Raw genomic sequence first — 16208 nt, 5'->3', positions numbered from 1 at the left:
GTCTTCACTGGCTGATTAGATACTTTAACAAAATAAAAAGTTGAAGATGAACGCTGCTTTTTGCATACCACCACCATTGCGATGGTAAAGTTGGGCCTCAGCTGGTAGTCACACCAGGGATTGGAAGCTCCATAACTATCTTTATAAATTCCCTTTTTATGCACCAAATCAGGGTGCTTCTCATTGGGGTCCTGTGAGTCCCCAGACACCCAGAATTCAACTTCAAAGGACTCCTGAAGCTGCTTGTTCCACTCAGTATACAAGATGAACACATCCTTTCCTGTGACAAAACAAAGAATTTAACCTAGGTGAATAGTAGGAACAAGCAGAGCATTTGATATGTGGAAACATTATTTCCTTACCATCTCTGTGCACCTTAACGCCATCATAGGGGAACAGTTCTTTAGACTGCAGCTCCACAAGCCAACGAACTGCTGATTTACTCAGACCAACTATCTCCACCGCCGCGCCGTCTCTGCAAAAACAATAAAACACACCAGCAAGTATCCTGGTTTTCATTCTCGAGTACAATTATGAATAATTACAAAGCTGTTTGTTTTATGCTTCAGTCTATCTAATAAGATTACAACTGCCTGTTAAACTGATTATTTAAAAAATCCACCAATATTTCCAAACAACGAAGGAAGATACATTTACTGTACTCTAAAACAAATGTTTTTGAGTCATATTTGATAATTGTATTGTAAATTATATTGCTTTATGACAAAATAATTGCTAAATGGTCTTGGTTATGAATTAGTTTTTTATAAATTGAACCTCAGAAATTTTCTAAAACAAGTGAAGGTCACTAGATTAACACCTTGTATGGATTAGTATAAAATAGGTTCCCTCACTGTTAGTTCAATGTAAGCAACAAGAAAGAGAGAGGACAGGAGAACCTGGAAAAATAAATGCATAATTGTGAACAGGTTTTCATTGTGTTTCAACTTAAAAATTAAAAAATCTACATCATTATAGGCTTGTATTTCTAATAGCGTGTTGTTTTAGTACTTTAAGATAGAAAAAGTCAAAGCAGGAAATGGAGTCTGCAAATTAGCTTATAGTTCCCACAACTCTGAACAAGAAGTGATCCACGCCATCAGTAGGCAAGCACATGAGCAATGCATAGCAAAAATATGACTTCGAGACTATCAAAAAGAAAATATATGGACATTCTTGACCAATGCGCAAGAGAATGATTCAAGAATTCAAAGACTTTTATTGTCATACCAGCTCATTACATTTGCTTGTTTGTGGTACGAAATTTGGACACAGGCTCCTGATCCCAGATGTGGGTGCAAATAAATATGAAAGGTCTTACGAGGGTTCGTTTCCTGGAGGGTCTTCCTCAAATCTGCTGTGGTCATACATGGTGGTATTAGTCTGGTGCTGAGGGGATGTTAGGCTCCTCAAAGCGGGGACAGAACTTATTTAGTGCATCTGGCAATGAGGGGTCCCTTGCTAACATGCTGGGAAAACTGGGCAGCATCCATCAGTTTCACACAATTAAAGTCCCCTGCAACCACGTAAAACGCCTCTGAGTGCTTTATCTGTGGTGAGCTAATGGTGTCATACAGCTTCTTCCATGCCTCATATTGTTTCAAGACCTTTTGACACTGATTTAATGGAATGGCTAATAATGCATGCGATTTCCTGCCATAGATAGAAACACTATTTTCAAAAGAACACACAACACTGGAACTGACCAACTAAATCAGTTCCAGTGTTAATGGATTCTCAGTCTCCATTAACAAAAAACGTACTTGAATAAAAACTAAACATAAAGTCAAGTGGAAATAAATAATGCATTCAACCAAAAGAATGCAGATTATGAAGCCTGTATACTATATTGCACTTCAGTAACCACTAGATTTAAATAGAGAAGATGGGCACATCCGACTACCTAATGCAGTAGTTCATACTACACAATTTTTTGCCCCTATTTTCCCCTTACGATAATCTAAGATTGTTGGCCGATTTAAGATTGTCGCTGGTGATTTCGTAGCCGATCATTCTGTAGTGTGATTTAGAACGTCGTGGCCGCTCCGATCTAAATCAGGGTTTTCCCCGACTGGGAGCTTAAAGCTGAATGTGACAGGTAGCCAATCAGAAAGCGCAGATTCTCCTCCGTGCTTTGAGGGAAAATAACGAGGGGATTCCCAAACAGCTGAAATGGCGCAACACCAAGTCCAGGGGACATTGGAGATATGTGGAAACAACATTAATATTTATTCAACATTTCGTGCAAAGAATATAGAAATGACAAGGAGAGGAGTTGGACCCAAATTGCTACCGCAGTTGATAAACCCGGTAAGTTTTCAGCTGTTCTTAGTTAACGTGGCATAAAAAGGTTACAATGATTTTCATTAAGTCAGGACTTTACGCCGACTCTGGTCACATGCATCACAGGTAGATTCTAGTAAAGCACTGCCCAAGTAAAAAAAAGTATACTTTAGTATACTAAATTTTAACATATTTTAGCTGATGTACTTAAACTGTACTATTTTGGAACAACTTTTTTGTGCTTAGTATACTTTAGTAGTTATTTAAATAGTATTCAATTACAACTTTTAGTATACTTTAGTATACTATAAATACTTTTTTGGAACAACATCAAGTTGTACTTAATGTACTTAAAGTATACTTTTTAAATACACTGCTCAAAAAAATAAAAGGAACACTTAAACACTTAAGTGAAAACTTAAGTGTTCCCTTTATTTTTTTGAGCAGTATATAATATTTCAGAGCTTTATTACTATATTTTGACATAATTATTATATTTTAAGTGTAAAAATTCTGTCATAGAATAATATTAAAAATATTTAATATACTTCAAATATATTTTAAATATACTATTAATATATTAGTAATGTATTTAAATAAGTTAGTTTTTATTTTTGATTTCCTGTTATTGATAATAAACTACAATTTTAATTACTCATAATTCGTCTTTATTCCTACTTTCCTATTTTGTACATTACATGCATAACTACGCTACAGCACTTACATTGTTTTAGGCTACAATTACATGGAAAGATTAATTACACAAGATGCCCAATGTAATTCAAATATTTTGTTTTATTACCGACATTTTTACATTGTCCAATTTTACCCACAACTTTATGAACTTTACATAAATTATCAGTTTACACATCAAAAGTGAACACAACGAACATGAAAATTTAAGGGTGACAATTAAACATGAAAGTGAGGATCAACGACAGAAGATTCCCGTTCACTGCACCTTACAGGAACCTACAAAAAACAACAATAGAGCAATTAAACAGAGAAAGTATTTGTATTTTAAAGAAGAAAGAAAAATGGCAAATAAAAAAATAATACTTACAATTTTAAGACGTTGTGGACTCGCCATGTATGTGCATCATCAGAACTGATGATGATTGGAACCGGATGCCTCGGGTGGAAAAACATTTCTGGGTGTCGTCTTTGCCTGTTTATGTTAGAATAGCGGTTCTCAACGTGGGCGGTACCGCCCCCCAGGGGGCGTTCAGAGGACGGCAGGGGGCGCTGGCGGACATTTTTACAAAAAGGGGGCGCTGGGATGCCTTTGGGGGGCGTTTGGTCGAAGGTAAACCTTACCCCTTAAATCCACAACAATACCAGTTTAGACTTTGAGCAACTTAGTAAAACTGCATTGTGCAACATTAAAACATGCTTGGCTGCAACTGTATCGATGGCAGCTCTTCTATTCAGTGTTTTTAGCTTCATGGCGCAGCTCCGCTCCGCATCAGTTCAGCGTTACACCCGCTGATGACGCTGCTGTGATTCACTTTTTCTGGTATTTATGTAGGCTATGTTTTGGCAGTTCTGTGATCATGTCAAAGCAGCAATTTATATTAAAAAGTTTTTTTATTTCAGTTTGAAAGCTGCCCGCTACCATGGAAGGACAACAGAAAATCACTCTGATAAACATGTAATTACTAAAATCACGATGCCCTCACTGTGTATCCCTCTGAAAAATGAACCCATTTAAATAAAGAAATTCCTCCATGGGTGATACCTCGATAGAGAGCGTTCATTTTATAGCGTTAACACCGGTGCTGTAAGTGGTCCGGTATGAAACGGGTGATAGAACAACACAGCACTTTTAAATTTCAATAATCAGAATGCAGAAATTGTTTCCGTTTTAAAAGGTTTATGTCAGTCTGCCTTTCCCGCATCGATGTTTCCAGACCGCCCTGCACCTTAGGGAGTAAAAAAAAAAAAAAAAAACGCCGCGCACATTGAGCAAAACTCTGAAATATGAGAAGCGGGCAAAAACGGAGCGACGAACTAGATGTGAATTATGGCATAAAAACAGAATCCGACGCTGAACAGTGAAAAATCAACACATGATGTGAAACACATGACGATTAGGAGGCGCAGCAGGTGATGAGTGAAGATTACTTATGGTCAATAAACGATAAAATAAATGTAGCAACAGGAAAGAAACTAAAGTGGACATAGCAATAAACCAAGAGAGGATAATACTAATCAAAGGAAACTAAATGGAAATGAATGAAGAACAAAATGCAAGAATAAACTAAAACTAAAGTAAATACAGAGGAATAAACTGGTATGGCAAGACCTTTCAAGCAATAATTAATACAGAGGACTGTATGGCAAGAATGAACAGACACTATTTCCGGATGAAAGGTAAAATAATATTGTTGAAATGTCATGGGCAGTGGCACAACTACACATTATTCAGGTGGATGTGAAAACATAAATCGGCACCCCCCACGAAGGAGCGTAGAAACATACCCCGTTATTTGTGCGAGGTGAAGGAGCGTAAGGCGCGCTGAAGTGTACGGGAAAACATAATCGGTGCGCCGATTCAAAACATCTACAATAATGATAGTAACATTAATAATAAAATAATTGTCAGTGCAAGTAGCCTACAAATTCTTTGGTGGGGGGCGGTGAGGGACCTGGATAAAGGCTAGGGGGGCGCTGGCCCGAAAAAGGTTGAGAAACACTGTGTTAGAAGTAGAAAAAAATAGTCAGCAATGTCAGAGTCAGTTGATGTTGGCATTAACTATGAAGCTGTTTTAAGTGTGAACTTGAGACAAATTACCTTAAAATCTTTCCATCCATGATCTGAACACACTGATCCTTGCAGGGTGGTGAGGGGGGGCTTTCATTGTACTAATTTCGAAATTAGAACTTTAAACACACTTAAACATTATTGTACCAAAATACACTTTTAATATATTAAATAAAAGTATACTTTAAGTGAACAAAATATATATTTTCCCAAGTGTAAATATACACTTTCTCAAGTATATTTAAAATATATTTTGTGTATATTTAAAAATATATGCTCAAAATATTTTTGTTTTTAAATTCACTTAACACTACTTTAGATTATTAGTTTCAGTATGTTTTAAATTACATCTCAGTGTAAGTTTTAGGCTAATAAAGTATGCCTTCACTTTCTTTATTTAACCGGGTGAACCCCGTTGAGATCCAGATCTCATTTTCAAGTGTGACTTAGGCAGAAGTCTGCATCACGCAGCAACCTGATTACAAAATAAAACTAATTGATACATATGCAGAAGTATATCCTTTAGGCACCTTTAAAGTGTGTTTAATGTAATATGTAGGCATACTTTTTAAGCACCTAAAAAGGATGAATTTTTAAGTGCCTTAATAATCTTTTACTATTTATTAAAATTGTATTAAAAAATGATAATCATGATGTCATTTTTAAGAATCGATTTTTAAGATGTGTGATGTAAAACCTTATAATCAACAGCATTTGCTCCAGTTCACACTCCAGACCAGATGGTGGCGGTATTGCACACTTTCCTTTATTTCAAAAATGCCACAAACAGAAGAAAAAACTTGAACGCAGATAACAGACGCTGTTCAAATTCGCAATTTTTACTCGCATAATATTGGCTTAAAAGTAGAGAGGGCCTTGATAATAGTTACTAATTTTGGTAAATTCAAGCTGGTGACGTCCTAATCCGAGTTAGACGACAACACAACGGGACAACAACCGATGGAAATGAAATGTGTGTCACAAAAGGAGCCCGGAGGGACGAAGGCTGCCAAGTGTTGCTAGCTGGTGGTAAGTTTGCTTATTAATTATCTTAAATTAATTATAAACAGTGCAGTAAATATGTATAACTTACGTTCATTTCATAAATAATTATTTTATCAATTTTATTGTGACTTGTATGATTATTACAGTATGAATCATTCAGCTTCATGTTATAACTGCATGCAGGCTGTTTGTTGCGACTTATACTTTAATAAACTAACCTGGTTTTAATTAAGCTACATAAGACAGAGAGACTTTGATATTGTGAGGTTGTTGTTCTAACTCGTTCATCAATGTTATCTTCAACATAGGTTTGCAGTCTAAGCAAATGAAGATGAAAGAGGAAGCCAGAGAAATCAGGTGTTAGGAAACTAAAGACTTTGTCTCAGAAGAAGTTCTGACTCCACCAGATCACCAACCAGCTCTGAGGATGAACCTCCACATTGTCTTCATGATGTAAGTTTGTTTTTGTTTTGTTTTAATGAGGAGCTAGCTACATTTTCAACAACTGAAACTGCTGTGTTACCAACACCAAGTGCTTAATAAACATGATTTGATTTAAAGATAACTGGACAGAATTTCTTCCCCTTGTTAATCTAACATTTCTCTTTCATACATTTTATTTGTTGTTGGCTTTCAGGGTCCTGTGATGGACTGATGACCTGTCCAGGGTGAACCCCACCTCTCATCCGATGGCTGCTGGAGATGGGCACCACCAGCCCCCCCCCTCACCACCCTGCAAGGACCAGTGTGTTCAGATCATGGATGGAAAGATTTTAAGGTAATTTGTCTCCTTAAGTTCACACTTAAAACAGCTTCATAGTTAATGAAAACATCAACTGACTCTGACATTGCTGACTATTTTTTTCTACTTCTAACACAGTGTTTCTCAACCTTTTTCGGGCCAGCGCCCCCCTAGCCTTTATCCAGGTCCCTCACCGCCCCCCACCAAAGAATTTGTAGGCTACTTGCACTGACAATTATTTTATTATTAATGTTACTATCATTATTGTAGATGTTTTGAATCGGCGCACCGATTATGTATTACACTTCAGCGCGCCTTACGGTCCTTCACCTCGCGCAAATAACGGGGTATGTTTCTACGCTCCTTCGTGGGGGGTGCCGATTTATGTTTTCGCATCCACCTGAATAATGTGTAGTTGCGCCACTGCCCATGACATTTCAACAATATTATTTTACCTTTCATTGTACCTTTCATTTTTAGTATACTTCAGATATACTTATAGGTAGTACACTTAATATTTAGTATACTTAAAGTGTACTTTCACAAATTTAAGTATGTTTGAAATATACTAAAGTATACTTTTTTTAACCATGTAACATTGGAGCAGGGAACTGTGCTGTCTCCCTTTTTATTCACCAACTACACTGCGGACTTTAAGTACTGTTCCAAATTGTACTATATGCAAAAGTACTTAGATGACACAACTATCGTGGGGTGTGTGGAAGGGGGACAGGAGGTGGAGCACAGGACATTGGTGGACAATTTTGTGACGTGGTGCGGAGGGAACCTACTCCTGCTTAATGTAAACAAGACCAAGGAAATGGTTGTCAGTTTCTGCAGTAAGAAATCACATTTGCTCCCAATTTCCATCTCAGCGGTAGATGTGGAACAGGCTCAATCTTACAAGTACCTTGGTATTACCTTAGACTGGAAGCTACAGTGGACTACAAACACTGATGTGCTCTACAAAAAGGCCATGAGCAGACTATTTTTTTACGGAAGCTCAGGTCCTTTAACATCTGCAGTAGGATGCTCTTCATGTTCTATCAGTCATCAGTGGCTAGTTCCATCTTCAATGCAGTGGCGTGCTGGGGTGCTGCAATGAAGGTGAATAACTTAGACTCAACAAACTAATAAGAAAGGTTAAGTCAGTTGTGGGGATCAAGCTGCCTCCATTGGAAGAGGTGATGAGAGACTGCTGAAGAAGATCAGGGCTGTCAAGGATAATGCCTTTCATCCCCTCTACAGCATGGTGGTCTAAGGAGCAGACATACCCAAAGATTACTGCAGCCCAGATGTTCTAAAGAATGCTACAGCAAGTCTTTTCTGCCCAAGGCTATCAGACTTTATAATACATACATAGTCTCTAGAGCTGTGCATTTTAAATGTTGAATATTTAGTAATGCACTGAGCAATATGTGTGTGTCCTTAGGACTATTATGGCCAGTGATGGCATAGTTACCGTATTTTCCGCACTATAAGGAGCACCATATTATAAGGTACACCTTCAATGAATGGCCTATTTTAAAACTTTTTTCATATACAAGGCGCACCGTATTATAAGGCGCATAGAATAGACGCTACAGTTTGGGTTGCCAATTTGTTCCGTACTCTATTATTACACATCCACATTTGTAAAGAAGCGGTCCCCGAGTTTTTTATGTAGTAGGCTGCCCCAATCGTTGATTAATTCATGGTATTGCGATATTGTGCCCAACTGCTTTCTGGGTAACAGACCAACCGACACGCTGCCGCTACAGTCTCCGTCTCTCTCTTCCCCCACTCCTCCGCCCCCCGGCTTTAAATGTATTATCAAACTTTATTAACAAACCAGCGTTCTGACAACTATCCCAGCATGCACTGCGCACTTCTTCTTCTATGGGGGAAAATAAAGTCGGCGGCTGCTTACCGTAGTTGCTAGACCTGTTGTGGCTCAATATTAGTCCATATATAAGGCGCACCGGATTATAAGGCGCACTGTCGACTTTTGAGGAAATTGAAGGTTTTTAGGTGCACCTTATAGTGCGGAACATACAGTACTTTGAAAAAGTAACTAATCAGATTACTGATTACTCCTTGAAAAAGTAACTTATATTACTGATTACTTGATTTGGAAAGTAACCAAGTTACATTAAAAGTAACTTTTTTAGCAGCTGCTAACAACACCTGTGAAAATTACATTGATCTTTGCCAATACTTAATTGCAAGTTATTTTATAATAGTAACATCAATAATGTGTCTCCACTTAGATGGTTGAACTGAAGTCATTTGTGCATGTTTTTGTGTGTTCCAGTATTGCCTGGAAAACTATAAATAGGATTTAGCTCCCACATCCCCCACAAAATGCGCATCCCCCTCTTCCCTACATTGTTTATGTTTCTGTCGCTGCTGATATTGTCGCATAGAAATGGCGGTTACTCCCCAAGACATGTAGAGGAAATAAAATTAAATTACAAAAGAAAATAGTAACGCACAGTAATGTAAAGTGATTTCGATAACCGTAGTGTGACTACTGGATTTGAAATAGCAACACGTTAGATTACTCCTTACTGAAAAAAGTGGTCCGACATCAGTAATGCGTTACTTGTGTTGTATTGTGTACGACAGACTGGCGACCTGTCCAGGGTGTACGCGCCTCTCACCCTAAATGTTCGCTGGAGATAGGCACCAGCACCCCTCTCGACCCCACTATGGACAAGGATGTACAGAAAATGGATGGATGGATGGATGGATGGATGGATGGATGGATGGATGGATGGATGGATGGATGGATGGATGGATGGATGGATGGAGTACTATGCTAGGACAAAATTTCCCTCCTTAGGGGATCAATAAAGCATTATTATTGTTGTTATTATTCTTACATGGTGTCAGAAGCGACTCAGACAGCTACATCACCTTGTGAAAAGTAGCAAAAGTATGGCAAAGTTTAACCTGCCGGAGAACTTTTCCTTTGAAAAGCTGACAAAATAAACTGATTGGAAACGGAGGTTTGAACGCTACAGAATAGCCACAAAACTGGATAAAGATGACGGACCAGTGCATTTGAGCTGCTTGATTTATGCTATGGGCAATGAAGCAGAGAAGATTTATTACTCTTTCACTTCACTCAAGAGGAGAATCGTGATGATTTTCCTATTGTTATGGGAAAGTTGGAGAAATATAATCCATGAGAGTCAGTTTTCAGGAGAAAAGAGAGGAAAACGTCCAAGACCTCATTGTTGTTGGGACACAGGATTAAAGAACTCTCCCGCCAGCAGCAATTGATGGCGAGTCTGTCTTTGGCTCAAATGATATAGACTGTCAGACAATGTAAACAGGTGACTGCTCAGGTGAGCCAACAGGGCGACAAGGAGAGATCAGTGGAGGAGGTCCACCATAAGAATAGATACATGCATTAGAAACGACAACACAGTAAGATAAAAAAGGAGGATATGAAAACAAATGTGCAAATCTGGAAAAGTACAGCATTCTAGAAATATGTGCCCTGCAAAGAAAACTGTGTCACAACTGCCATAAAATGAGACACTAGGCCAGGATATGTCAGAACAGAAAATCAGTAAATGACTAAAGACAACACAGGTGAACACTGTTGTTTGAATCACCAGCTTTTTGTTGATAACTTCAAAGGCCCTTAGGTTCCATTTGATGGCAGATTTTGAACCTATCAGAAATCAGACAAATGAGCTCTATGTGACTTAAGGCATACATCTGGGTGAAGTACCTTGGAGTTGCAGGTATCCCCTTGTTCCTCGCTCTGTCACTCTCCCCCATTTTATCCATCCAAGTGCCACAGTTGAAGCGGTTTCCTCCGGTAACAAAACCTGTTGCTGGGTCCACTTTAGCAACCACATTGAACCCTTAAAAGGACAGAAAGCTGCAGTTCATTTCTGTCAAATTACAACAGATTTCAAGGCACTCAAACAGTCCAATTCATATGCAGGTTACTGCAATCTAACAAATATTAAATCAATTAACTTCTAACCAATCCACTTATGTAAGCATACAAGTGAAAGTTGATACTAAGTACATAAAAATTATCATATACATAGTGCTAGTTAATAACAGTTTGCAGTGGTGGGCACACTTCTGCTAATCCGCTACTGCGCGAATAGTGGAGCTAATTATTTTGTTTACCCAAACTTGTCATTTTGTATAACTTAATAATGGAGGTTACAGTGGCGGTAGATAGCAGCCGTCAATCATTATGACTGGCAGTCCTCAAATCACGGATTTGCAGCAAATACTTTTTACAAGGTAACAAGATTAATGTTCATATACTTTATAAGTAAATGTGATTAGAAATATATCAAATATTGCATTATGGAGAAAGTGTCTGTCTAACCACTACTAACCATTGTCTAACCATTACCATGAACACAACTCTGAACCATCATGTGGCCAAAAATGTATGGAGAAAAACTAGTTTGAATCTAGTCTTTTGTACGTTTTAGTGCTTCTCCTGTGAAAGGGGAAACACTGTTTATGATGTAGTGAAATAAATCGTGGTGTGAATTCAGATACACTCAGCAGTTTGATCAACACATCAGGAGGCAGAGGTATGATTTGGTTTCTAAGCTAGCCATTTCAAACATTTGTAAATCCCACTATCTATGAACACCAACCAGGTGTGTTACATTCACAGACAAATTAGCTCAACTTGAACAAATAGATGTCAGTTTGCCATGGCTAAACTGGCAAAAACAACTTGGGAAAACAATTGTCCATCATAGTGCCTCGAATGATTAAGTGAAGTAGTTGGAAAGGGTCAATTCTCTCTCTCTTTTTTTTTAAAGAAACTATTGAGCAAGAGGCAAGTATACAGCAAACAAATGAACAAGGTACACATAAAAACACTTGTCACCACTGATAGTCATTGCCAGGGGCGCCGCCAGGAATCTTGGGCCCTGACAAAAAATTTGTTTTGGCTGCAATATATATATAACTTCAATAAAAAATATGTTTTCTCCATATTAGTTAAAGCTGTCACGATGTCGTAGCAGTTTGTTATGAGACAGATAATCTGTGAAAACAATCAATCTCCTCCACCTCCTTCCTGAACTACTATTACTGGTTAAAGTAATGCACCGTTCTGACCAAAACAACCAATCAGAACTAGTAGGACGCTCTTAGCACTGTCGATCAACTTCATTCACTCACTGCTAAATGTGCTAATGGGAGAGAAACAACTTATCATTACAAGAAACCGTTTATCTGCCATCATTAGTAACTATGCTAACTAAACTGAGCATTCAAAGGTTGAATCTGCACAGCTCTGTGCTATGCTAGCTGCAGCATGGCACAAATCAAGGGGGAGGAAGGAAGAGCAGCAGATTGTATTATAATCTGAGATTATATTATAATTGTATTGTATTATAATCAATTACATGAGATTGTAATTGACATCCCTAAAACTCTCCTTCCATTGTCTGGTTGCTTCTAGCACTGGGAAAAGGCAGAGGAAGTAGATTTTTCACAAATAACCTCTCATACCATACTGTCACAACGTAATGAGTCCAAAGTCAGTCCTCGAGGGCCGGCATCCTACGTGTTTTAGTTCTCTCCTTGGTTTAACGCACCTGGATCAAATGATGGCTCTAGAAGCCTAAGAAGAACATTGACTTGCTGAGAAGGTTGTTTCTACCACCAGGGAGAGAACTAAAACATGTAGGATGCCGGCCCTCGAGGACCGACTTTGGGCACCCCTGTCCTAGGACTTCCACGGGACCTCCTCCCGGTTAGACGTGCCCGGAACACCTCACCAGGGAAGCGTCCAGGAGGCATCCTTATCAGATGCCCGAGCCACCTCAACTGGCTCCTCTCGACGTGAAGGAGCAGCGGCGCTACTTTGAGTCCCTCCTGGATGACCGAGCTTCTCCCCCCATCTCTAAGGGAGAGCCCAGACACCGTGCGGAGAAAACCCATTTCGGATGCTTGTATCCGCGACCTCGTTCTTTCGGTCATGACTCAAAGCTCATGACCATAGATGAGGGTGGGAATGTAGATCGACCGGTAAATCGAGAGCTTCGCTTTATGACTCAGCTCTCTCTTCACCGCGACAGATCGGTACAGTGACCGCTTCACGGCAGACGCTGCGCCAATCCGCTTGTCGATCTCCTGCTCCCTTCTTCCCTCATTTGTGAACAAGATCCCTAGATACTTAAACTCCTCCACTTGGGGCAGGACACCCCCGACCCAGAACTCTACCCTTTTCCGGCTCAAGACCATGGCCTCGGATTTGGAAGCACTGATCCCCATCCCGGCTGCTTCACACTTGACTACGAACTGCAGCTCACGACCTGATGAAGCCAACAGGACCACATCATCTGCAAAAAGCAGAGATGCAATCCTAAGGCCACCAAAACGGATGTGCTCAACACCTTGGCTGCGCCTAGAAATTCTGTCCATGAAAGTAATGAACAGAATCAGTGACAGAGGGCAGCCCTAGCGGAGTCCAACTCTCACTGGAAGCGAACCCGACTTACTGCCGGCAATGAGGACCAAACTCTGACACCGGTCATAACCTTTGATACGGGTTGTCAGGTAGGGACCTGACAACCCGTATCAAAGGGCCCAGTACCCCATACTCCTGGAGAATCCCCCACCAGGCTCCCCGAGGGACACAGTCGAACCCCTTCTCCAAGTCTACAAAACACATGTAGACCAGTTGGGTGAAATCCCACGCATCCTCCAGGACCATGTTGATAGTGTAGAGCTGGTCCAGTGTTCCACGACCAGGACGAAAATCACACTGCTCTTCCTGATTCCGAGGTTAGACTATCCAACGGGCCCTCCTCTCCAGGACCCCTGAATAGACCTTGCCAGGGAGGCTTAAGAGTGTGACCCCTCTGTAATTGGAGCACACCCTCTGGTCCCCCTTTATGGTCCCCAGAGATTGGAGAGCCTGACCCAGAGTCCCCAGGCTCAGTTTCCTCACCAACATACAAAGGTATGTTGGTGGGATTGAGGAGGTCTTCGAAGTACTCTGCCCACCGGCCCACAACATCCCGAGTCGAGGTCAGCAGCACACCATCCCCACTATAAACAGTGTTGGTGCTGCACTGCTTCCCCCTCCTGAGACACCGGATGGTGGACCAGAATCGCCTCAAAGCTGTGCAGAAGTCAAACAAACATACAAAACTGCTTTATTGTAGTAAATGATCTCTTTAGTCTTACTGCTCTTACATTACCTTCATCTCTCATGTTCCTGTCCATCTTGGGTCCAGCATTCCTCTCTCTGAAGGAAATACCCTCCAGATGGCGCTGCAGTGCCTCCTGGATAACATCATACAATGGCTGCTCCTGCACAGGCGCAAACTCAAATACATGATTTTTCATACTTGAATCTAAACATCATGTGCAACTGCAATGTATAAAATCACTAGTGGAGGTAAAACAGTGACAGCCATCAAGGATATCAGAATTAGAACAAAGAATTTTTCACTGTGTGTACGTACCACCTCCCCTGGTTTGCAGGGCTCACAGTCGTCTGTGGGGTACATGCGGGTGACAGGGCAACGCAGAATTTCATGTCCCTCAGGAACGAGATTGGTATAGTCCTTCAGAGAAAAACAGACAGCTAACTTAAAAAAATCCCAACTTCTTGAGCATTCACTTTATTAACACTCAAATCAAAGTTATTTACCACATTTACTCGCAGAGTACAGAAACCATATGAAAGTGTGTTTAGGAGTTTTTTGTTTCAATATTTACTGACAAAAACCTTCTGTTATAAAATGATGCCTGAAGCAATTGTTTCACAGCATCATCACTTTTTTATTTTTTTCCTACTGCTTTTGGAGCATGTTAAGATTGTGGTACAAAAATATGTCTTTTGCATTCCTTGTTCTGCTAAAATGTTCAAAATAAATAAATAAATCACATTTGTTTCTTGGTTTATAAAGACAGAAGCATAGTCCTTTGAGCATTTTGTATACATTTTTTTTAGAGGTTTAGTAAGTTGGATCATCACATCTCATGTACCTGAATGCACTGCAGCCACCACCACACAGCATCCCTGCAGTTGTATCTGGCATTGCGACCCTCTCCCATCAAGTTGGGGATCAAACCGTGACGCAGGGTTCCAGCAAAAGCAAGGATGATGTTGCTATGGATACCAAGACAAAATTGTTTGCTATAAAGTTCAGTTGAATGACTCCTATATAAATTAGTCTGGATCACACACATACCGTGCCTCAGTGTGTCTCCCTGTTATAAGCATGAGTCCTCTGAGAGCGATGAAAGTGTCTCTACCCCAACAACGGAAAATCCCAGCAGAAAAATGAGGAAGACCTAAAGACATACCAGGTATGTAAAACTGAAAAAACATTACATTATTTTATTGGTTTAATTGTACACTCTGACTGTAAAATTGGAATACAGCCAAAACAAAGACAAAATAATTCCTTCTGACCATAAGTATGCTTTTTATCCAGCCCTGGTTCCAGAGGAGTTTAGCAGGGGGGCATTGGCTTATCTTGGGGTGTGAAGTGGGGGCAGCGGGAAGAGTAAACAAGCTTTTACTTTAATATAAATACATACACTCAGTGGCCACTTTATTAGGTACACCTGCCGAGCTGCTCAAATATTAACACAAATATTGAATAAGCCAATCACATGGCAGCAATTCAATGCATTTAGGTATGTAGACATGGCCAAGATGATCTGCTGCAGTTCAAACAGAGTGTCAGAATGGGGAAGAAAGGTGATTTAAGTGACTTTGAACGTGGCATGGTTGTTGGTGCCAGACGGGCTGATCTGAGTATTTCAGAAACTGCTGATCTGCTTGGATTTTCACGCACAACCATCTCTAGGGTTTACAGAGAATGGTCACAAAAAGAGAAAATATCCAGTGAGCGGCAGTTCTGTGGGTACAAATGCCTTGTTGATGTCAGAGATCAGAGGAGAATGGCCAGACTGGACTTATGGTTATGGCGGCCAGGTGAAAGGACGTGCTTTCACCACTCTGCTGTTCTTGCCAAAGAGTTTACCTAAAATATCTTCCTTTCAAAACGAACTAAACGGCCAGTGTGCGCGGGTGATCGGAATAATGCCTAAAGCAGCAAAAGCATCCCAAGAAGTAAGTGAAAAAGTAAAACAACATAAACTGACGGATTATCATCTTCGAGGTGAAATGCTGAAAGCTAATGCTAGCTCATGCTCAGCTTCAATGGCCGCCGCAGACAGAGAAGAGGACCCGAAGTCTCAAAGCAGCAAGGTGGATGAAATATTGTCTGTGGTTAATTCAATCCAAAAGGACTTCTCTTCTAGATTTGACGAAGTTCTAGACTCCATCGACAGTGTACGCAAAGAGATAAATGACTGTGCTCAGCGAATTACAGAAGCTGAACACATATTTCTGATGCGGAGAATGAGATAGAAACGCTACGAGCTAAGGTGGAAAAGCTAGAGGCC

The 16208-nt window shown here is 40.1% G+C and overlaps 1 protein-coding gene and 1 long non-coding RNA gene across 11 annotated transcripts in view; both read right to left on the bottom strand.

Annotated features, from left to right (window-relative positions):
• The window catches only part of agla (amylo-alpha-1, 6-glucosidase, 4-alpha-glucanotransferase a), a 159911-nt gene that overhangs the window by 9504 nt on the left and 134199 nt on the right, over positions 1–16208 (bottom strand). For 7 of the 10 annotated variants that reach the window (XR_014084136.1, XM_081597816.1, XM_017309975.2 and 4 more), the window contains 7 exons: positions 14984–15086; positions 14778–14901; positions 14252–14353; positions 13985–14096; positions 10519–10654; positions 363–475; positions 69–280 (listed from right to left, as the gene is read on the bottom strand). Coding sequence is in view for 7 of the 10 variants with exons in the window: in XM_081597816.1 (XP_081453942.1) it covers positions 69–280; positions 363–475; positions 10519–10654; positions 13985–14096; positions 14252–14353; positions 14778–14901; positions 14984–15086 (902 nt within the window). In the remaining 3 variants the exon portion in view is untranslated. The remainder of the gene's footprint in view (positions 1–68; positions 281–362; positions 476–10518; positions 10655–13984; positions 14097–14251; positions 14354–14777; positions 14902–14983; positions 15087–16208) is intronic. The other 3 variants (XR_535914.2, XM_008433504.2, XR_014084137.1) reach the window with 2 other exon arrangements.
• Positions 3059–5853, bottom strand: LOC145547887 (uncharacterized). Its single transcript, XR_014084149.1, has 2 exons — positions 3347–5853; positions 3059–3255 (listed from the first exon to the last, which is right to left on the bottom strand). It is a non-coding gene; the product is annotated as an uncharacterized LOC145547887 (long non-coding RNA).

The sequence above is a fragment of the Poecilia reticulata genome, chromosome 17, assembly GCF_904066995.2.
Source record: "Poecilia reticulata chromosome 17, P_reticulata-male-v2, whole genome shotgun sequence".
Classification (NCBI taxonomy): Eukaryota; Metazoa; Chordata; class Actinopteri; order Cyprinodontiformes; family Poeciliidae; genus Poecilia; species Poecilia reticulata.
The sequence above is the reverse complement of the archived record's forward strand: the minus strand, read 5'-3'. Positions and strand labels throughout refer to the sequence as shown.